Source organism: Pseudoliparis swirei, chromosome 2, assembly GCF_029220125.1.
Source record: "Pseudoliparis swirei isolate HS2019 ecotype Mariana Trench chromosome 2, NWPU_hadal_v1, whole genome shotgun sequence".
NCBI classification, from domain to species: domain Eukaryota; kingdom Metazoa; phylum Chordata; class Actinopteri; order Perciformes; family Liparidae; genus Pseudoliparis; species Pseudoliparis swirei.
The window spans coordinates 9,004,447-9,027,042 of record NC_079389.1 but is presented as its reverse complement, the minus strand read 5'-3'; the positions used below and the strand labels follow the sequence as shown (position 1 = coordinate 9,027,042).

The 22,596-nt window shown below is 44.8% G+C and overlaps 1 protein-coding gene across 6 annotated transcripts in view; it reads right to left on the bottom strand.

Annotated features, from left to right (window-relative positions):
• dcaf6 (ddb1 and cul4 associated factor 6) overlaps nt 1-22,596 on the bottom strand; it is a 24,332-nt gene extending 1,736 nt beyond the window's left edge. The window contains exons 1-18 of one of the 6 annotated variants that reach the window (XM_056424694.1): nt 22,236-22,595; nt 19,483-19,544; nt 17,378-17,470; nt 16,712-16,897; nt 16,507-16,620; nt 10,987-11,122; nt 9,895-10,106; nt 8,991-9,084; nt 8,305-8,424; nt 7,225-7,545; nt 6,739-6,930; nt 4,422-4,481; nt 3,563-3,773; nt 2,602-2,714; nt 1,681-1,713; nt 1,392-1,623; nt 1,215-1,256; nt 491-629 (exon numbers count right to left, since the gene is read on the bottom strand). In XM_056424694.1, coding sequence (XP_056280669.1) covers nt 491-629; nt 1,215-1,256; nt 1,392-1,623; nt 1,681-1,713; nt 2,602-2,714; nt 3,563-3,773; nt 4,422-4,481; nt 6,739-6,930; nt 7,225-7,545; nt 8,305-8,424; nt 8,991-9,084; nt 9,895-10,106; nt 10,987-11,122; nt 16,507-16,620; nt 16,712-16,897; nt 17,378-17,470; nt 19,483-19,544; nt 22,236-22,332 — 2,457 coding nt within the window. In that variant the 5' untranslated portion in view covers nt 22,333-22,595. Of the gene's footprint in view, nt 1-490; nt 630-1,214; nt 1,257-1,391; nt 1,714-2,601; nt 2,715-3,562; nt 3,774-4,421; nt 4,482-6,738; nt 6,931-7,224; nt 7,546-8,304; nt 8,425-8,990; nt 9,085-9,894; nt 10,107-10,986; nt 11,123-16,506; nt 16,621-16,711; nt 16,898-17,377; nt 17,471-19,482; nt 19,545-22,235 lie in introns of all 6 variants that reach the window. The other 5 variants (XM_056424684.1, XM_056424702.1, XM_056424712.1 and 2 more) reach the window with 5 other exon arrangements.

Below are 22,596 nucleotides of genomic sequence, written 5' to 3'. Positions count from 1 at the left end.
ACGAAGGCCAGACACGGCGAGGCCGGCTGTCCAGAGCACAACTCACTGTTTCGTCAACACACACACGGGAAAACATCGATTTGTGCTTTGGGGAGTTTTGTGGCCTCACTTTTTCTTCACTAAGGGTTCCGCATCGGCCCAGAACCTCCGAGCAGCTTCTCTGACTCCATTTAGATTTAGTCCATGAGCTCTCGGTTCAGTAAACAACCCGACGGCGATTTACAATTATGTTTGTGTACAAATTCAATCAACAATTAGGGAACTTGAGAGGTGTTTAGCAGGCGTATTGTTGCACTTTGGATGGACAGTCTAGCGGTTTCCTGTCGTTGTGCTAAGCTCAGCTAACTGCCTGCCGGTCCCAGCGTCACACTTCACACACAGACATCCGTCGTATCAGTTTTCTCATTCAATCCAGAAAGAAGGAAAGTATTTCCTAAAAGGCCTCATAATTCTTTCACGAGACCTCTAAAGTAATAATGTGAACGCGTACCATCGTCCTGGAGTTGCGGTGGCCTTTGTAGGCCATCTTCACCGAGGGTCTCCTGATATCCTGTGTCTCGCTCTCCTCCATCTCCCTTCGTTCTTTCCTCCTGCGAAACAGCTCCTGGATACGAGCGGCGGCCGAGCGTCTGCGAAATACACACAAAACGCAACACGCGTGACGATGAAGCGCGAGACACACACGCGCCCACTCTGCCTCTGATGCTTATGAACCCCATGCTTTGAATTATTCACCCAGATAACAAAACCCTAGAAAGCTAGAAAGCAGCCAGGTTCAAGGCAAAACAAACCAGAACTGGATCAAGCCCATGTTGTTGTTGTTGTTGTTGTTGTTGTGCAAAATGTTGTCCATTAACAACAGTTGTGTCACCAAATTACATTCACATTCATGTCGTATACTAAAAACAAAAAAACAGTCCTCCGCCTCCGGATGAAATAAATAAATCGATGTGTCCGTCTCTTTTCCATCATGCACACTTTCTTTGATCATTCGTCCTTTTTCTGTACAAAATGCTGCCGCCACGCTGCTACTCGCACCATCTGTGAAGTCAGTCCTCGCATGCACATCACTCCAACGCTACAGTTAGCCGTGTGTGTATTAGTTTTTTTGTGCGTGAAATGACCAAACTAAAGCAAACACCTGTTGGAGTTGAGTTTCAATGCTGCACGTCACACACCTGACGGGTTAGATGCTCTTAGTGAAAACACTTTACCTGATCATCCCATCTCCTACTGCAGATCCTCTGGAATTTAATCTATATTTGTAGTAAAACAGCCAATGGGAAGGCGTCACAAAAACATCAGAATGCCCACCCTTTAAAAGTGATATTAAACAAGAGCAAATATGTAATCACCTGCATTCAAATAGATGAAGGTGCTGTGTAACGTACCTCTGTCCCTGACCTCTGAACCTCGTGGACGGGATGAGAATCGGATCGTCGTCGCTGTCGTCGGAGTCCTGGTGGGCGCGTGCGGGCTGACTCTGGCCCTCCTCTTCCTGCTCCGCTCTGGGCTCTGCTCTCCTGCAGCCTCCTGTCGTGTCCTCGGCGCCCTCCGGCTGGCTCCTTCCCACCGGTGGAGGGGCCACAGCGTCCTCCTGGGAGGAGCCCGCCGCCGCCGCCGAGCCGCCACGGGCCCCGGAGCAGGAGGCGCTACACGGCGGCTCGGCGGCGGCGGCCGGGACGCTCTGCTGCCCCGAGGCCACAGACGGAGCTGAGGACGAATGCATATCATGAATGACGACTTCGTAGGATGAGTGTTTGGATACTTTGAATGTGTAACTTTGAATATAGAGTGACGGGCAGAGGGCATGTGTTTTGTGAATGAATATATCAAGTGCTGTATTCTTATACTGCCTCTGTGCGTTGTTTCAAGAGTAACTTAAATATCTAGTTTAGATAATTGAAGAAAAAATCATTTTCAATCAAGATCATAGGATACAAGTGTATGAAGTGTATATTTACCTTCGCATTGAAAATGCGGAAGGTTATGTTTTGATCACCGTGTATTTATTTATTTATTTGTATGCGTGTTATTCGCGTAACAAAAGAAGTTGTAAACCGAATCGCATGAAATTTGGTGGGATGATTGGTTATTATCCGAGGACCATTTGATTAGATTTTGGGATTGATCGGGTCAAGGTCATGAAAAAGGTCAACATCTTCTTGAATCGCATGAAATTTGGTGGGATGATTGGTTATTATCCGGGGACCATTTGATTAGACTTTGGGATAGATCGGGTCAAAGGTCAAGGTCATGAAAAGGTCAAAATCTTCTTTTTATCCAATTGGCATGCAACTAATGCCAACATGTTCATAATTCAATGCCCAATCTTGTGATATGCGAAGGTATGCGCTCTACCGAGTGCCCATTCTAGTTAAAACATGTTTCAGTTCCGTGACCTTTTAGAAAGGGCTGTTCGATGGATCGGTTAACTTCACATCCTCTGGTAGCGATGTCCACTGTGACCTCGGTCGACGGGGGTGTAACGAACGTTCGGAGGTTAAAGGTGAAACTCGCTCTTCCGCCTGGTGTTGAGTTACTTTTTTTATAGAGATTCAAATTCTGAGAGAGCCGGTGTTCTGATGCTGGAGGACTCACGTTGCTCCGACACCGAACTCTCCATCGACAGAGTCTCTCTGCTCTGCGGGGCCACGGCCTCCGAGACTGCTTTGGGGCCTCCGCTGCCCATTGAGCTGGATGTGCTACTGCTCCTGTGGAGGAAGACAAACAAACAGTGAGAGGGTCTCTCAAGCCCCCCCCCCCCCCGAGGTGTTTGAAGTATTCCTCAATGAGGAATTTGTTGTCCCGTGTTGATGATGCATTGGTTTCTGCAAAACACGTAAATTTGGGAAGGAACCAAGAAGTTTACTGATTGAAGAATGAAATAAAAGGAACATAAGCAACTGAGCTCTGAACTATGACGATCCACAAGGTTTTGACTGATTAAATACATTTTCTAGAACAAATATTCACCACGATTTCAGTTTATGTGGGCTAAAAAATCTGATAGCAGAATAAACAACACATCCAACAAACGCCTCCAACGTTATTTTACATGTTATTATTACTTCATGGAAGTCACTGCACACATACCCTGCTTTATTGAAATAGTGGACTCTAAATGGACCATCATTTACTAAATGAACATCATGCTGCAGTAAAAAAAGACTTACAACTATCCATTGAGACCATAAACTATTGTTCACGATGTTTTACTGAGGTAATAAATCAAGAGAGAAGGAGGGTCATTTTCTCATAGACTTCAATACAATGAGAATTATGTTTGCATCCAGGCGCCACCTGCTGGCCAGTTGAGAAAATGCAAGTTTAAGGCACTTCGGCATAGGCTTTACTTTCCTGAATCAGAGATTGATGCCCGCTTTCAGTCCACTGCCTGCTTTAAATTTGTACACATTTTGCATTTGCATTATTTTGTTAACAATTGGTGCTCCAAAAAATAAATTTCCAATAAAGTGAACAACACAATAAACGTATTCAAAAGGGAGAATAAAAAAGTGTCCCGATGTTTTCAATAGGCCTTTAATCATGGATCACAAACCACTCATCGGTGAAGTCCAGCTTGATTGTGCTGGTGGTGGTTCCCTCTGAACTGAGGACTGACTCTGCTGCACTGGGTCGACTGGTACCGGTCATGGTGGAGGAGGAAGAGGAGGTGTTGGAGGAGGAGGAGGCGGAGGTGGTGGGTGCGCTAGTGCTGACTGGCACGGAAACAGGTTGATCAGGAGGTGAACCTGCAGCTTCTGCCGCTCCTGATAAGAAGAACCACAGGCCAAGCGGGCAAGGAGGGATCTTTGTAAATACAAATAAAAAGGCAGTAACTGTTTGTTTAAACACACACTAGCAACATGCAGCCGCCCGCTGCATGATCCCGCAGTGATAAACAACACCGACATGCAGCCGACATTAACACAGCGGACAAGGGTGAACTGTCACCAGCAACAGCACCGAGACACACACTGATACGGTGCTGGTGGACTCACACCTGGACCTCTGGGCGTCAATACAGAGTATTGATCCGATACCAGCGCTAAATTAATAAGTTTGACTCACTGTGTAGAAGAGACTGGGCTCATTCTCTCATGTGTAAAGCAACTTCAGTCTGGACTTAAAACATCGTGGAATAAAATGTAATAAACAAATACATCGACGTAAAAGTACTCCAACAAGTCAATACTTTAATAATATATGTGTCATGTGATGTCACAGTATCTCTTGACGCACTGACATCTGGACAGATCATGGGAATAATGGGGAAAGTGAAAGTAGTGGACGGAGAGAAATAAGAAGCATGAAAACAATGCAGGACAGACTGTGCAGAGGGTCGAGAGCAAGTGTGTGTTGGTGAGGGAGAAGAAGGAAAGCAAGTGGCAGGAGGGGGGGGGGGGGGGAGGACGCACCCTGCTGGTCATCAAGAGTCATGGATCCCAGCTGTTTGTTTACCACAGACGAGGGGGAATCTGGAACACAAATGAGACCGACTAAACATCGGACACGGACGTCAAACCTGAAGGCTCAAAGTCAAAAAAGGCGCACGGGGGGTTAAAAACTTTCAAGTTGGGTTAAAAAATGTTAAAGCAGTGTTAAAAAAAGAAAAACGATTCCATGGCCAAGCAGGAAGGGAAAAAAAGCGTCATCTGATTATTTCACATTTGTTGCGTGTGCAGAATGAGCAGTGGAGATTATTACATCTGAACGTGACACGTTCACAGCACCACGTCCTGCTGGTTAAGGACTTAACTCCTGCCGTGTTATAATAACCGTCAAGTTTGAAAATACAAACATAATATTTACATTTCGTTTGCTTTTGAAACTTTTAAATGATCTAAATGTTTCAAACATATTTTTGAACAATGTGATATTAGTGATAAGAAAAGCCTCAATTTCATCCGGCCATCAGAGCATCCTGGTTTTATCATAAATGACTCAAGCAATGTCTCTTTTATTCCATCGATGACTCGAGTTGGTCTGAGACGTCCGATGAAGCTCCTGTCAGACATGCATCTTGTTGAGCGTCGGAAATACACCAGGGCAAAGGGCAAAACTGACCCTAAGAAATATAATTCTGCCCCTAATATCACTAGGAGAGGAGCAACAAATGCCCCCAGAATGTCCTCTAAAAATTCTGATAACTTAATAGCGTTTTGTTTTTGTTCTTAATCCAATAAATGTAATTTGGAATTTTAAAAAAAACAAAGTAATAAGTTGTAATTGTTAATAGTTGTTTAAAAAATGTAATAACAATAAACAACCACCAAGAAATAAGAATAACATTTAATATAATTGTCAGATTTTTGTTTTAAAAACTGCCTAAAAGTCTTATTCTTGCCATTTTTATGACAATTGCTCATATACTGTAAGCCTAAATAAGTATATTTATTATTTTTGAACAAAAATTACATGTTATTTCACAAGTGAAAAGTGCCCCCAATTTATTATTAAATGCCCCTGGATGTCAGTCAGTGGGGGCAAAAAATGCCCCCTAAAAAATGTGAACATTTCCTACCCTGATATTCTTGTTACATAAATGCGATTCTCACACAAACCACTGAGTCCCTTTAACATAAAGCCACAAGTCCAAACGTACAGGAACAAAACCTGTTCACATGTCGTCTCATTAACATGAAGGCCCACGGTTAAATATCCCTCACAGAGGTTACACACTTCTTCAGAGCACTGGAACACGTCCATCACGTAGTTATCACCTTCAGTTCAGAATAATCGGTTTAACAAACAACTCAACACTGTGAACACGCCACTTTCACAACGTTGACGTGACAAAATGCACCTTTCCATGGCTTTCCAAGATAAATATTGTCCCCGGTGCGTCTCGAGACCCCCAAAGAGAAAACTAGCCCCTCTCTTTGTCTCCTGCTCCGTCTATCAGAAAGAGATCCTTCTCATGCCAGAAACACACGCATTACACAACGCATGCGAGAACAAGCAATAAATACACTGACAGATAGCAGACAGGCAGCTGATGCTGCTCTCTGGCAAACGATGACATTTAGAAAATGTGCGTTCCCTTTGAGAAGCATCGGCGAAGCTCACGTGGTCATGAACACGCTCCAAAGTTAAGTGGAAAAGCCGTCACTGATGCAGCCTGAGAGAGACCTGAGAATACTCTCCCCCCGTCACATCATTATATTTTCAACTTCAAGCTGCGCCAGATGAACGCCGCCTCTCTCTGTGAGGATTCTGAATCACGCCACGAGGAACGGCCACGTGACGAACTCCTGCGTCCGAATGACCGAAAGCCATCGCAGGCGGAGCCGCTCATGTTATTCCACGTCTGAAAGGGGCCTGAGTTACGAGTCTGAGTCGGATCAGCCAAAGTGAATCGGTTCCAACAGCTGAACAGCATGTGTCATAAATTTTTTTTTTTTAAATGGTTGAACAACCACATGAGCCAAAGCAGAGCTTCACACCGGCCGGTGCCACTCGGGTGAAAGTGGAGCGATGGAGTGAGAGCGTTAGTGAGGGAGGGGGCCGAGCACACAGGGGAGAGGCAGCAGTGACGGCTACGGGGGTTAATAAGTACAAGGTGCATCATCGGGGGATGGAAAGAGGATCGCTGTGAGATTAGTGGTCAGTTTTATTAGGGCCGGGTCTTTCTGGAGCTCAACTGTCTCTACAGATAAGACACGTCTGCCTTTCCTACATAGCAGGAAAGATGACAGGGGGGGGGGGGGGACCCTGGGTGGAGGGGAGGGTAACCTGGAAGGGGTTGCGTCTCAGCAGCAGCAGCAGCAGCTCTTTGTGACTGTCCCTCAGTGGCTGCAGGGGAAGAGGAGGAGGAAGAAGAAGAATGGGCCGCTCGCGGACCCCGTCCTGGTGGGTCGGCCAACCGAAGTAACCTCTGCAAACGCCTACACACTAAACTTATGGGCAGCCGACGAGGACCGTACTCTGACGAAGAGGCAGAGGAAGAGAGGCAGAGTGAATGCATGATGGAGGGGGGGGGGCAAATAGTCAGGAAATAAAAGAGGAAGGAGGACAACAGGATGCAGAAGGAAAATAAATGACGTGAGGCTGCTGCTTGAGTGGAGTGGCAACAAACACACACAAGTATACACACACACACACACACCCTCACTCTCACTCAAATCTAAGGATACCTGCTCACTGTACTGACGAGTACAATGTCAACAACTGTGTTTGTGTCTTTTGTCAAAGTGACACTTGTGAGCATTCTGTTCTGACCTGAAAGAGCAGCTTCTGAGGTGGAGGGCGTGGAGGTCGAAGGCATGGAGGTGGAGGGCGTGGAGGTCGAGGGCGTGGGGGCCCCGGTCGTGTCGCCTTGACTCCTCTGCTCTGAGTCCGGCGAGGAGGTGAGGGGGGCTGAGGAAGGAGCCGAGCTCTCCACCGACAGAGAGCTGGAAGGAGGAAGTGCTGTGGCGGTTGACGAGGAGCCAGGTACCTCCCGGCCGTTTGACCCCACGGGCCCCTCGGGGACGCTGGACTGCTGACCGGAGCCTCCCGCGGGGGCGGCCGGAGTACTCGACGCCCCTTCTGGACGGACGGCTATTCCGGAAACACGGGAAATAAATACGTGTCAACCATCTTCAGGAGCAGGATGAATTATGCTAAATGTCCTCGCATGAATATATTCAAAATACTTAATAATTGATGTACACTCTGCACTTGTGGTGCTTACACATGAGTAGATGAGGTAAATGGATCCGTAGTTACAAAAATACCTCGTAGGAGTAATAACGACGCTAAACTGATTCGAATACTGTTATATATTGCTCGAAAGACTTTCCTTAAACTCTGAATTTCTAAAGATACGCCTTCTACAGATGACTGGTACAAGGGGATTTTGGAAGTTCTCCCTTTGGAAAAGTTGACCCACACCCTCCATGACAATGTCAAGGGATTTGTCAAAATATGGAAACCAGTCTTAGACGTGGTGGACCCCTCCGGGGTGGACTTTGCTGTGCCAGATTAAAAACACTGGTACTGATGCTGACTTGATTTGATGATGTAACCTTAAATATGTACTTATACTGGTGATGTGCGAATGTGTTATGTGCTGTGGTTTTTCTAATTATTTTGTATCCATTATCTATTTATTTTTTTGTCTGTTTTTTGTCGTTCTTTACCCTTTTATTTCTCTTTTCACTTTGTATTGTACCCTTAATGTCCTGTCTTGCTAATTTGTAAAATCCAAATAAATATATATAAAAAAATACCTCGTGCTTGACTTGGAATGCATGTTGATCAACCTCCCTGTCCGCCCGGAGGCTCGTTTCTAAACCGCTGCATCACTGCATGTCTCACCTCGGGGGCGTGTCTGAGGCCGGGGGCCTCTGCCGCTCTGAGCCTCGCTGGCCTCCTCAAACCAACGGGACAACATGTCCGACATCCTCTGCATCAGAGACACGTTCGGGCTCTGCTCACCTGCAAGAGCGCAGGGGGGGGGGGGGGGGGGGGACATGTTCACAGGTTGACCGGACGTGTTCAAAACCAACGTGACGAGAGGCCAAGGCGTTGAGACTCGGTCGGTTCTCATGTGGAGCCGCGGAAAAGAAATGGGAGAGTACATTTTGACACAAATTTGAGACTCTGTGTGATTTTAGTGACGGCCACAGCAAAAAATAGAGTGGAATAAAAGAGGTGTGAGTGATATGTGGTTATTGTGACACCGACATCAAAGTCAGAAGGTTTCCTGTGTTGCATATGTAAGTCAATGAGTTGTACCGTTTATTAAAAGGTTTAATGAGAATTAGAACTATTTTCGTATGCTCTGATTTTGCATCCTTGCAAGAAAATGCCATTGTTACTTTAATTCTTATAAATAGACACCAAGGAATAAATCTAAAATGGCAAGAAAAATGTATTCACAACAGATTTTTTAACACGTGGGCGGGCGTTGGTGAACTGTCCATAATCAGAGAGCTCTGCCTAAAACCTCAAAAGCAGGAACACATTCATGTGAGGTGCTGGTCCCACCACTCTGATCTTACCGTCTCTCTCCCTCTCGCTCTCAGGGCGGGCTCGGGGTCCGGTGTCGGACCAGTCACCCCGGAGACGCAGGCGCTTCACCGGAGGCTGCCTCAGCTGTGGAGACACACACACACACACACGCAGGGAGATTAGCAGTTTGTCAGTCAAAGCATGGTCAAAAATAGCCAAAGCAAAAACACTGCTCGTCTCTGTCAGCGTCCTCTTTAGAGAGAGAGCCCCCCCCCCCCCCCCTGGCTCTCTTTACAGGGCAACAGGCTGAGAGCCGGAAATAGAAGGGGGGGGGGGGGTCTTAGTGCAGAGACTATCAACTGCTTTGCTCCAGGAAATGTCATCAGGTCTGATTATGGGCAGGAGGTGGGGGAAAGCAGCGAAGGCCGGCGGAGATAGTGGAATAAATCAGAGAGCAACATGCTGAAGATATTCGATTACAGGTGGAGGAAATGGAGAGGGAGCGAGAGAGGGGGCGGACTTTGCTTGGCCGTACCCTCCAGAACCCGCCTGAACTATTTTTGGAAGATAGATGAACACTGCGTGCGTCGGTCGCTGTATTTGGAAAGGAATGCGTGTGGCGGTTGCATCTCGACGCAGCTGAAGCCACCACGGGGCTCTGAAGCACTGGCACCGTGACCCAGCACATTCAGACCCACGTGAGGACCGGCAGATATGATGACCCCGGACACCTTTAACACGTGTTTAATATTTGGTTTCAACCGGCTATCCGTTGTTGCCTTTTCTTTCTTTATCATTCGCCGATTACAACCCAAAGTACAGCGGAGGAAATGTGAATGTCATCCGTTTTGTAGGCGGCGGGTCCAATGCACGTTTGAAACTGACGACGGATCCGCAGACAGACATGAGCGTCACTCGGGGCTCACTCGACTCGAGTCAACGGCGTGCGCTCACCTCCTCTCTGCGCTCCTCTGACGGGCCCTTCAGCTCTCGGGCCTGGTCGTCTTTGGGATCGAACAGATAGATGTAGTCGGAGGAGTAGCTGACCAGCACCTCCTTACCGTCCTCGCTGTAGCAGAGAGAAGTGACGCGACACGACTTGTTGGACAGGTGAGCGGGAACAAACCTCACGCACATGCCCGTCATGCCCCGGCCCATGTAGTTACCTGTGGGTGACAGAGAGAGTCCCTGACTACTTGGGGGGGGCGAGACTTCCATCACATTCTTGCTGTATTTGTAAGTGTGGTTACATTCTACACCCCAATGACACAGAAACATACAGACCAATGGCATATCGTACGAGATAAGTGAAAAATGTGAAGAAAGTTAAAGAAACGAAGAGCTTTTTGATTTCGCTTCCCTTCAATATATCTTTATGTGTTGTGGAAAGCACTTTAAAAGGACACAAATCAACTTAATGTGCCTTAACTGTTGTTTACACTTTCACTAATTAGTAGAAAAGCAATTAGAGTATAAAGGATGCTGTATAAGTAATGTATTCTAGTGGTCAGGAGCAGGAGAGAAAACATCGAACAATAAACACATGGGGGAGCAGCACAGCACAATCTCAAACCGGCTTCACTACCTTAATCTATCAGCTAGACTTATTAATAACAGAGAATAACAATACACCATGCCAACAGAAAGGAAGAAAATATAAGGATAAATGCTCTTTTTCTGCTCATTTTCTATCTATGAATCTTTGAATTGCAAGTCACAAATAGGACTGACAAGTTAAGTCATAAACGTTGAGTCCTTAATAAGTCCAAATGTGCTCTTCCGACATGTAACAGTATATGAATTTAACAAAAAACATCAAATTTGTATTTATTTGTTAAAACAACTTTTTCATCTTTGGGCTTGGGGAAAAGTATCAAGTGTGTTCGAGTCAAAGTGAAGTTTCATGTCATTTGTGATGAAGTCCTCGTCGAGTTAAAAACGCCTTTTTTATTTCGTCAAGTGCAAAGTCATCACATGTTTGACTCGAGTCCGAGTCCTGCGCCTCGAGTCCGGACCTCTGGAGCCGAGCGGCCGGCGCCAGCCTACCTGTCGTTCTGGTGCCCAGCATGCGTCTGTCGTAGATCCGCACTGAGCTGTCGGAGCAGCCGACAGCCAGGTAGTACGGCACCAGAGGAGAGATAGAGATGGAGGTCGCCGCCCGCCGACAGTTTATCAGGATGTCCTGAAATCACACAAGAAAAACAACAGGAAACCAAATGGTGTTAGAACTTCTTCTCATTGCTGAAGTCAACGAGCCCTACTCTAAAAAGATCAGCAGCACAGATGGGGTATTAAAAAAATACTAAATCTGTATTTCCAGTAATCAGGAAGTATGACCAGGGAAAAAAACCTAAAATATATTTCCACTAGATCTGATATTTTCCACTTGAGGACGTCCACATCAACAGGCTGTGGGGTAATTAAGAGGGAGCGGTAACACGGTCTGGTGGAGGTCACAGGGCCCGACCTCGAGCAGGGAATACGAGAAGATGAAACGCAATCAAGAGGGCACCCACACACACACACACACACACACACATGCACCCACACACACACAAACAGCCTTGGCTTTAATCCATATACAACATATTGTGTCATGCATATTAAGCCAGCATGTATCGTCATTTAAATCCATTGGTCAACATGTTTATGAACCCTAGTATGTATAGATATATATATATATATATATATACCAGGGTTCATATATATATATATACAAATGTCGACCAATGGATTTCCAGGACTTTAAACCAAATTTCCATGACCAAACATTTTGTGAAATCCCGGTGTGTACACGAGTAGATCTTAAATGTCGAGGTGGTGCCCAGCGAATAATGTGGGCTACGTAGACAACTGGAAGACTTTCTGGGGAAAGCCTGATCTGATGAGGAGAGACGGCATCCATCCCACATTGGACGGAGCGCGTCTCATTTCTGCAAATATGACCAAGTTGATCAACGGACAGCCATATCTGTGACAACGCAGGGTTCATGTCATAAAGCAGAAACAGAGTCGCCCCACGCCCCTGTCATCCCTGTCACCCAGTGTCCCCCATAGCACATCCCTCCCCCGGGGCATCCGCCCCCTCTCACCCAGTCCCTCCCAGAGCTCCATAGAGACTGTGTCTGTCCCACGGCCACTTAAACTTAAATTAATTCTATCAAAAGACAGCAGAAGAGGAGTCGTACACAATAACCTTATACAAGTTAACACCATTATTTCAGCAGTGCAACAAAACAGGACTATTAAATGTGGTCTCCTAAATATTAGATCTCTGTCATCTAAAGCTGTGTTACTAAATGATTTGATATCAGATAATCACATTGATTTATGTTGTCTAACTGAAACCTGGCTGAGCCATGAAGAATATGTCTGCCTAAATGAATCGACTCCTCCAAGTCATATTAATACTCACATTCCTCGAGGCACCGGTCGAGGAGGTGGAGTAGCAGCCATCTTTGACTCGAGCCTATTAATAAATCCTAAACCTAAATTACACTACAACTCATTTGAAAGCCTTGTTCTTAGTCTTTCACATCCAACCTGGAAAACACTACAGCCAATTCTATTTGTGATTCTGTACCGGCCACCAGGTCCATATTCAGAGTTTATATCTGAATTCTCAGAATTTATATCAAGTTTGGTTCTTAAAACTGATAAAGTTATTATTGTAGGAGATTTTAATATTCATGTGGATGTTGATAATGATTGCCTTAGTGCTGCTTTCATCTCATTGTTGGACTCGATTGGCTTCTGTCAGAGAGTACAGAAACCCACTCACAGCTTTGGCCACACGCTTGATCTTGTTCTTACTTATGGCGTTGACATTGAGCATTTGAACGTCTTCCCACAGAATCCTCTTCTGTCAGACCACAACCTCATAACTTTTGAATTTATACTGCTGGAGTGTACTCCGTTAGTCAAAAGTTTCTACACCAGATGTCTAACTGACAGTGCTGTAGCTAAATTTAAAGAAGCGATTCCTTCTGCATTTGATTCAATACCAAGTCTCAATATAACAGAGGACTCCTGGTCTAACTTTAGTCCGTCCCAGATTGATCATCTTGTTGATAGTGCCACAGGCTCTTTGAGAATGACACTGGACTCGATAGCCCCTCTGAAGAAGAAGACAGTGAGGAAGAGGAGGTTTGCTCCCTGGTATAACCCTCAGACCCGCAAACTGAAGCAAACGTCACGAAAGCTTGAAAGCATATGGCGTTCAACTAATCTGGAAGAATCCCGCTTAGTTTGGCGAGATAGTCTTAAAACATATAAGAAGGCCCTCCGTAATGCCAGAGCAGCCTATTACTCATCAGTAATAGAAAAAAATAAGAACAACCCCAGGTTTCTCTTCAGCACTGTAGCCAGGCTGACAGAGAGTCACAGCTCTGGGGAGCCGAGTATTCCTATAGACCTCAGTGGTAATGACTTTATGAACTTCTTTAATGAAAAGATTTTAACTATTAGGGACAAGATTAATAATCTCTTGCCCTTAACCAGTGCCAATCTGTCCTCAAGTGGAATGGCCTTGGAAACCGCTGAATGCCCTGGTGTATATTTGGATGGCTTTTCTCCCATCAACCGTGACCAATTATCTTCAACGGTTTCTACTTCTAACACATCTACCTGTCTCTTGGACCCCATCCCGACGAGGCTGCTTAAAGACGTTTTGCCTTTAATTGGCGGCTCTCTATTAGATATTATCAATGTGTCTCTGCTAACAGGCCACGTACCACACTCCTTCAAGGTGGCTGTTATTAAACCTCTCCTGAAGAAGCCCACTCTGGATCCAGAGGTGTTGGCTAACTACAGACCGATCTCTAACCTCCCCTTCCTCTCCAAGATCCTTGAGAAAGTGGTCGCAAATCAGTTGTGCGACTTTCTACATCATAATAGTTAATTTGAGAAGTTCCAGTCAGGATTTAGAAAACACCACAGCACAGAGACGGCACTGGTGAAAATTACAAATGACCTCTTAATGGCAGCAGATAAAGGACTCCTCTCTGTCCTGGTCTTGTTAGACCTTAGTGCTGCATTCGACACCATTGACCATGACATCCTATTACAGAGACTGGAGCAGTCGATTGGCATTTCAGGCACAGCACTAATTTGGTTTAAATCCTATTTATCAGATCGATCTCAGTTTGTATTTGTAAACGATGACGCCTCGATAACTACCAACGTTAGTCACGGAGTTCCACAAGGTTCTGTGCTTGGACCAATTTTATTTACCTTATACATGCTTCCTTTGGGCAATATTATCAGGAAACACTCCATAAACTTTCATTGCTATGCAGATGATACTCAACTATATCTATCGATAAAACCAGAGGAAACCAACCAACTAAGTCAAATTCAGGCATGTCTTAAAGACATAAAAACATGGATGACCTGCAACTTCTTGATGTTAAACTCAGACAAAACCGAAGTAATTTTAATCGGCCCTGAGCACCTCAGAGATCAATTATCTGGTGATGTGGTTTCTGTAGAAGGCATTGCCCTGGCATCCAACACCACTGTAAAGAATCTTGGCGTTATCTTTGATCGGGACTTGTCCTTTAACTCCCACGTAAAGCTAATCTCAAGGACTGCATTCTTTCATCTACGTAATATTTCAAAAATCAGGCACATCTTGTTTCAAAAAGATGCAGAAAAATTGGTTCACGCGTTTGTTACTTCGAGACTGGATTACTGCAACTCCTTATTATCAGGCTGCTCTAATAAGTCTCTTAGGTCCCTCCAGTTGATCCAGAATGCTGCAGCTCGTGTTCTCACTAAAACTAAGAAAAGAGATCACATCACTCCTGCACTAGCTGCTCTGCACTGGCTCCCAGTAAAATCAAGAATCACTTTTAAAATTCTTCTCTTAACGTACAAAGCCTTGATTGGTGATGCACCATCATATCTTAAGGAGCTTGTAGTACCATATTGCCCCACTAGAGAGCTACGCTCACTAAATGCGGGACTACTTGTAGTTCCTAGTCTTAAAAAGTAGAATGGGAGCCAGAGCCTTTAGTTATCAAGCTCCTCTTTTATGGAACCAGCTTCCAATTTCAGTCCGGGAGGCAGACACAGTCACCTCATTTCAGAGTAGACTTAAGACTTTCCTCTTTGACAGAGCTTATAGTTAGGGCTGAATCAGGTTCACCTGGTCCAGCCCCTTGATATGCTGCTATAGGCTTATAGCTGCCGGGGGACGTTTTAGGATGCACTGAGCACCTATCTCCTCTTTTCTCTCCTTATGGATGAATTTTCATCTCTCAATCACACGTTACTAACTCTGCTTTCTCCCCGCAGTCCTTGTGACTTCACGTCTTTTGGGGTCATCGGACCCTATGAGACGGCATAGATCCTATCTGCCTGATGGATCATCGAGGTCTGGGTCGTGGAATTCCAGCTCCTGACTACGCCACTGTCCTGTTGAGACTCCGCCCACTGTTGAGACTCCGCCCACTCCTCCTCTCTACCTCCATCTGCCTGATGGATCGTGGAGGTCTCCATCATGGAATATGCCTACTATGAACTATTCATACACTCTGTCATATTCATTGAATGTATTTTAACTCTAAATCTGTCCTTCTGTACACATTACATCTATTGCACCTGTCCATCCTGGAGAGGGATCCTCCTCTGTTGCTCTCCAGAAGGTTTCTTCCCTTTTTTTCCCCCTGAAGGGTTATTTGGGAGTTTTTCCTGATCCGATGCGAGGTTTTGGGGCAGGGATGTCTATGTGTACAGATTGTAAAGCACTCCGAGACAAATTTGTAATTTGTGAAATTGGGCTATACAAATAAACTGAATTGAATTGAATTGAATTAAATGACACAAATAAATGAATAGTTTGATTAAAAGAATAAATATTTATATAAATGTTTATTATTTTAATCAAACTGCCTAAATGAACATATGAATATAACACATTGTCCATGAATTTCCCCAAATCTTTGGAAATTTAATTTTTTAAAAGTACTTTTCCAGGCCTGGAAATCCATCCATCCATCCATTATCAATACCGCTTATCCTCATTAGGGTCGCGGGGGCGCTGGAGCCGATCCCAGCTGACATAGGGCGAAGGCAGGGGACACCCTGGACAGGCCACCAGTCCATCGAGGGCACATATAGAGACATACAATCATTCACTCTCACATTCACACCTATGGGCAATTTAGAGATCAATTAACCTGACGGCATGTCTTTGGACTGTGGGAGGAAGCCGGAGAACCCGGAGGGAACCCACGCTGCCACGGGGAGAACATGCAAACTCCACACAGAAGGACCGCCTCGACCGGGAATTGAACCCACGGCCCTCTTGCTGTGAGGCGACAGTGCTAGCCACTACACCACCGTGCAGCCCTGGGCCTGGAAATAACTATTTTAAAATTCCACGACCGTACAAACCCTGACATACACTCTCTGTTGAATTCAACATTTTAAAGAACTAGATCCAGGACATAACCGCCCATAACGTGCCAGTTTTTCCACAGTAAAAAAGAAGACCCCCCACGAATGGTCAAACAACCGCCATCCCCAACTGAAAGCAGAGCACCGTCCCAGCTGTCACCGTACATCTTTGCAGTCTTCTTTAGTGCAGCTTGTCTTCGTGCGGAGGTCGAACCACCGCACCGTGCCGTCCTCCCCGCACGACAGAAACGTGTAGGGGTCGTTTGGTACCGTCATAATCTGACAGAGCGACAAGAAGGGCTGAGGTTAGGAGACAAGGAACCACGGAGAGGAGAGAGAAGCTGCGTGCAGCGTTGCTCTTCCTCAGTACCTCATAAGCTGTTCCGTAATGGCAGGTGAACTGACACTGCTTGTTGTGCTCGGGGCTCTTCTCCGTGTTGGTGTAGTAGATGACGCCGTCTCCGGAGCAGGAGATGATCTCCTGGTCGTTGGTGTGGGGCATGAACTTGGCGCTGAAGATATTCGCCCGATGACCTGAGCGTATGGACTTCTTGACCTGAGGAAGAGGAGATCGATGAGAGCCATATGGGCAGTAACTGAGGTCTCGACAGCTTTCCAGGTCTGACCTTAACACACACACACACACACACGCTGCACTGAACGTGTTTGGGTGCAGCGATGTGTTTATTTTCCTCAAAACAAATTCCAGAGGTTGTGTTTCAGTGGGAAATAAATTTCCGTGATATTCCGATAAATAAAATCAATGCCAGACAAAATCTATTTCCATCGGTATCGTCAAATGTGGGATGAATACAGGAAAGAAACAGCATGAAAATGAAATAAACTGCTAACATTTGATGTAAACCTGCATCAGGATTGTCAAATTGCCAAATGAGCTATAAATGGTTAAATGACAAACAGCTGTTATCTGATTTTCATTCCTAGAGAAGCGTTAATTTACGGCCTTATGTGGTTTCTTTATTGTTAAAACCAGCTCATTGGAGTAAGGTGACGGGAACTGTTGATCACTACCGACCTTCTTGTTGTACGGGTTGGAGATAACCAGGAAGGTGTCGTCTGACCCCGACAGGAGGTATTCACCGGTGTTGTTCCAGGATATCGTGTTGACCTGAGGAGAGAGGGAATAGATCTGATTATGCAACGATGCCGATGTTGACATAGCAGTTCACGTTAGTGGCGAAAGGATGAGTTGAAACAACAATTTAGAAGACGTCACGTGGACTCTGGGACATCTTAAGGAGACAAAACCAGAAGTTGTGAGACGCATCTAAGAGGTGATCGATCACCAGTGGAGGAAAGAAGAAAACACTCAATGTTCCTCGACTGAATTAGTGATAAATTGTTTTCTAATCTGTGCTGTTAAAAAAAAGATTGCATAGTTTCAGCACATCGAATGATTTAAATGAAAGACAAAAACAACTGGCTGAATTCACCATCATATCACGGTCACACGCTTCACTTTTTGAGCAATGCATCTGCGGAAGTGGCGCCCGAGAGCGCCGGGCTGCCGGTTTGCCGTCCCTCTGCGGATCACCGTTTCATTAGCGTCTGCTTGTTGCAGCTCCGCTCAGTTTCATCATCACACTGTTGCTCTTCGCTTACAGACTCGCCGCAATCGGGGAAGTCACCGCCCACATCCGGCAAACTGAAACCCCGAGGCTCAGTCTCAAAGAACATTTCCGACACGTTTCAAACCATCCGGCTTGTTGAATGTTGTCCGACTAATGTCTGTAGTCAAAGGTCAAAGGTCATCAGACTGCGAGGTGGAGTGCAGGTGAACCCGTCTCGTGTCTCTCAGGTGATGAACCTTGAGAAAGGCAGCCGGGGAAGAGATCCAAATGTAGAGCATCATGGCGTCTTCTTTTTAACACAGATCTGAGTATCTTGTGTAATAACAGTCGAACGAGCTCAAGTCAACAAGCAGGCAGCCGTATGAAGACTGACTGTGGGTCAGTGGGTAGCAGGTCTGTCTTTCAATCAGGGGGTTGGCGGTTCAATCCCCGACCTAGTCGATGTTCCCTTGAGCAAGACACTTAACCCTGACATGCTCCCTGTAGCTGTGTCTACGGTGTATGAATGGAACATGATTGTAAGTCCCTTTGAATAAAAGCATCAGCTAAATGATATATACACACAAGTTGTACTTCACAACTGATACAGATGCTTAGTTGAATTGTCACATTCATTTACGACTAAAACTAACAATTCATTTATTTTATGATGAATATTTAGTCTGTAATTTGCTGAAAACATTTCCCACAGTGCTGCCAGGGTAATGTCCTCACATGTCAGAGAAAAGCAGCAAACCAGAGAATCATTAGCATTTATCTTTACTACTTTTGCTTTAAATATCAAAATAGTGGCACTTTTCCCACTGATTAAACATAAAACATAAACCTGTTTATTCTCCAGCCTCCATGATTTCCTAGAGAAAATATGCTACATTAGGACTCTTCTAAATAGGCACCACATCTTTGTCTTAGAGAATACTGATTAACCTTTAAATCAGATTTTTATTAATAGTGTCAAAAATACAGAATGTCCTCAATTTACAGGTTATAAAACAGGATAATCAATATTCTCCAAGACAAATGTTTGGTGTTTTTATTCAATAAACAACATTAAATATATATATTGATGATCAAAACTGTCATTACATTTTGTGTTCATCCACAAATTGATTATCTATCAATATTTTCAGCACAAAGTGCCTGCAACAATAAAAATTAAAAAGGTAAATATACTTCAGATTGCCAAAAAAATAAGAATAATACAGCTAATATATTCATAACAAGCAATAAAAAATGTTCCCCAATGATGTATCCCGCAGCAGTTGTGGTAAAGACGTGGCAGGTTTGGGCGTGCAGCGCTGCCGAGCTTGTTGTGGTGTTTTGAGCGGCCAGCTGACGGCGTTATGTCCGCTTCAGGTTTCTCAGAGTTATTAACCAGCTGGCCTGAAGTCAAAGAATCTGCTCGCCGTCAGACTTCAGGCTTCACAAACGGACGGAGGGAAAAGCAGTATGTCGTTTTCCCCCCCGTTCTCTTTTCAGGATGAAACAAACTTTTATATTATTAGGAAACAAAAAGAAGAAGAAATTTATAGAAATGTTGAGCACTTACGCAGCCATCGTGTACATTCAGGGTCCCTTCGAGTTTAAGTCTCTGAAGGAACTCTCTTCTGCCTGTGAAAAGAGAGAAAACTACTGTTATTTTAATTTATTTAACCAGGAAATGCCTCATTGAGATAAAAAAAATCTCCTTAACAAGAGTGTCCTGGCCGAGACAGCAGCAGCAGCAGCAGCACATTACACAAAGTTTCAGACAATACAACATAAAACCGTGACAGACAATATATATTAAAAAAGCAATATATTTTTTTTTAGATCACAGCATGAATAAAACCAAAAACTAAGACTCAAGTCATCATAACCCAGTTCACACAGGTGCACACACCTCAGTCAAAGAATAAACGACAAGATGCATTTCTTATCCTAATGAATTACAGCTCTAGCTATCCTCTGTGCCTCATCTTCCCTCTGGTTACTGGAACAGGAGTTCTGGAGACCGGTTTAAAATACCTCACTGAACATTTAAACGTGCGATGTATTAAATCCAGCACGTGAAGCCTGATGAAAGAAATATGCTGTGAAATAAGAATATGAAGTGCAGGAAGAGAAGTCTGATATATGATTCTGCTGTATTATGAAGAAGAAAATGTGTTGTCTGAAGGACGGTGCTAAAGAGACAATAAAATACACACGGAAAAAAAAGCATAAACTCAACTGTGAAGAAACACTCATTCATTGTTCAGGTGATTTGTCACATATTTAAGCCATAACTATCACTATAAACAGTTCTAAATGCTGCTAAAAATTTTTTTTACACTTGTGAATGAATGAAATAACTCCGATGAATAACGATGACATTTTAGAGAGAGGAGAAACATGTTGCTGCCTCTTTGTTTGAAGTGCCGACGGTGCACGCATCGTTGCATTATCTGCTTCTCATTTCATATTTATGCTCCGTCTCTTTGTCAGGGTTTTGATCGATTTTGTCAGAAGAATAGAAGAAAAGAAAAAATGTAAGCAAATCTGACATCAAGAGGTAAAAAACAAATGCGTGACGTGCAGGTTGCATTAGTGCTGCAGGAACCAAACAAGCCTGAACTTGTTTGGACTGTTTACTGAAAATGAGAAGCGAAAAACAACCAATAATAATGATAATAATGTGAAAATGTTGGACTAATGATTTGAAAATATTCCTTCCAACACAACAACAGTTAATTGACAATATAAAAACAATTAATTGCATTGGCATAGCTTGAACCAGAGGGAAGTTTGACCTTTGACCTTAAAGAATATGTGGATTACCGCGTGTAAATGGAAATAAGGAGAACATGCTTCATGCAAATGTGGATCCAGACCTGCCTGTACATGTGTTTAGTCATTGTATTACTGGTGTAACACCCATGTTAAAATACTTGGTTTCCTCTCATCCAAATTCTTTCTGCTCATTGAGCAACTCTGCGTTTGGTGGAGCCTCCCACCGGCATGTCAAACAGATCCAAATGTCATTTAAACACTCAAATCCTCTCTTCAGTTCACAGGGGGAAAAACCGGAAGTGTCCATGTTCAGTGTAGACCACGACTTGTTGCTGCCGTCCCCCCCTCCAGGAGCTAAATATATCCCACAAGAGCTCTGACCCACACATCACTGCATGTAGCCTCCACCCAGAACACAACAACAGCTCCCTCCATATCTCAGTGCAGCTAAATACAGCGCTGACTACACCACGGTGGTGCCCCTCCCCCCCGCCCCGCCTCAACAGGCTCATGTGTCTCCAGTCAACCACGTCAGGTGTTTGACAGGCCGCATTGCAGACGGGGTCTTATGGACTTCTCCGTTCCGCTGCCCCTGCGTTTAACAACGAGCACCGACATGCAGCAAAACACTGGAAGAAAAGAAAAAAGTGGAGTGGATTCACACGAGTTTGTTTCCCCCCAGGTTGAGCGAAGCGCGAGACATGAATGAAAAAGTAAAATCACAGGAGTTATTTTTAAACATGGCGCAGTTACCTCGACACACTCTAGTCTGGACTAAATATATCAGCCTATAGTGACACATGTTCTTATTTGTGTCACAATAACACAGGAATATATTATTCTGGTACTATTAAAAACATGGGGCAGTTTCATGGCCCTTTTTTTTTAATGGAAATGGACAAATGTTTGGATTTGCTCTATCAAGCAGCTGCCTTCCTGTCTTTCTTTGAAGACAAATAAACAACGAGGCTGACGGCGTCTCGATATAATGGCCCGGTATTCTCAATAATATTATTATAATACAGACAGGTAGGTAGATAGAGAGATGGTGATGTGGCCTGGAGATGGCAATTCATCCATGGAAATTGCATCTGCGGTGCAATTCCTTTCCAAAAAATAATAGATTATCTGAATGAGGAGATGAATACGATGTTCCCCCCTGTGTAGCTATTACATAATAACATGCTATAGAGAAATATATATATATATACATACACACACACTGTAAACATAATATTTAATCCTCGTCTATCTAGCGTTTAAACTCTGGACTCTCACGTCTCCAGTTTCACATTAAACGCACAAGCAGTGTGTGTGTGTGTGTGTGTGTGTGTGTGTGTTGTTGTTTGTGTTTACACTGGACGGCTGCGCCTGCAGAAGGAGAACTCCGCAGCTCTGTGTTGTGAAGTGGACCGGAGCCCCGTCACGTTGCGCGCGGCTGTCAGTGGGCTCAGCCCCGCGGACGTGGAGTTACTGGTGTCACGTTAACAAATAAAATAAAGCACGTTTTCACTCCTGCATTCCCGTGAACGAGGCTTGTTTTGTTCTTACCCAAGTAGTTGCTCCTGATGGTGTTCGGCTCGTTGTATCCAATTAGACGTTTATTTACATCCCAAACCATGTTCCCGAAGCAGGACATCGTGACCATATGTGGGCTTTAATTAATAATAACATTGAAACCAAGCTAACCCGTCGCTGTTGATGTCGCCTTTTATTTCTCGTCGGTTGCTTTCTCCATGGATATCGATCCCCGTGCGTCGGGACCGCGCGCGCTTTGCTAGCTGTGTGCGACACTCAGCGCGTGCATCGCGGGAGGGGGCCGACTCGCTGCTGCCCCGTCTCCATTAGTTTACCTCCACTTGACTCCTGCTCTCTGGGCTGCTAACTCTCAGTCCCGCTAGCCTAGCCAGGT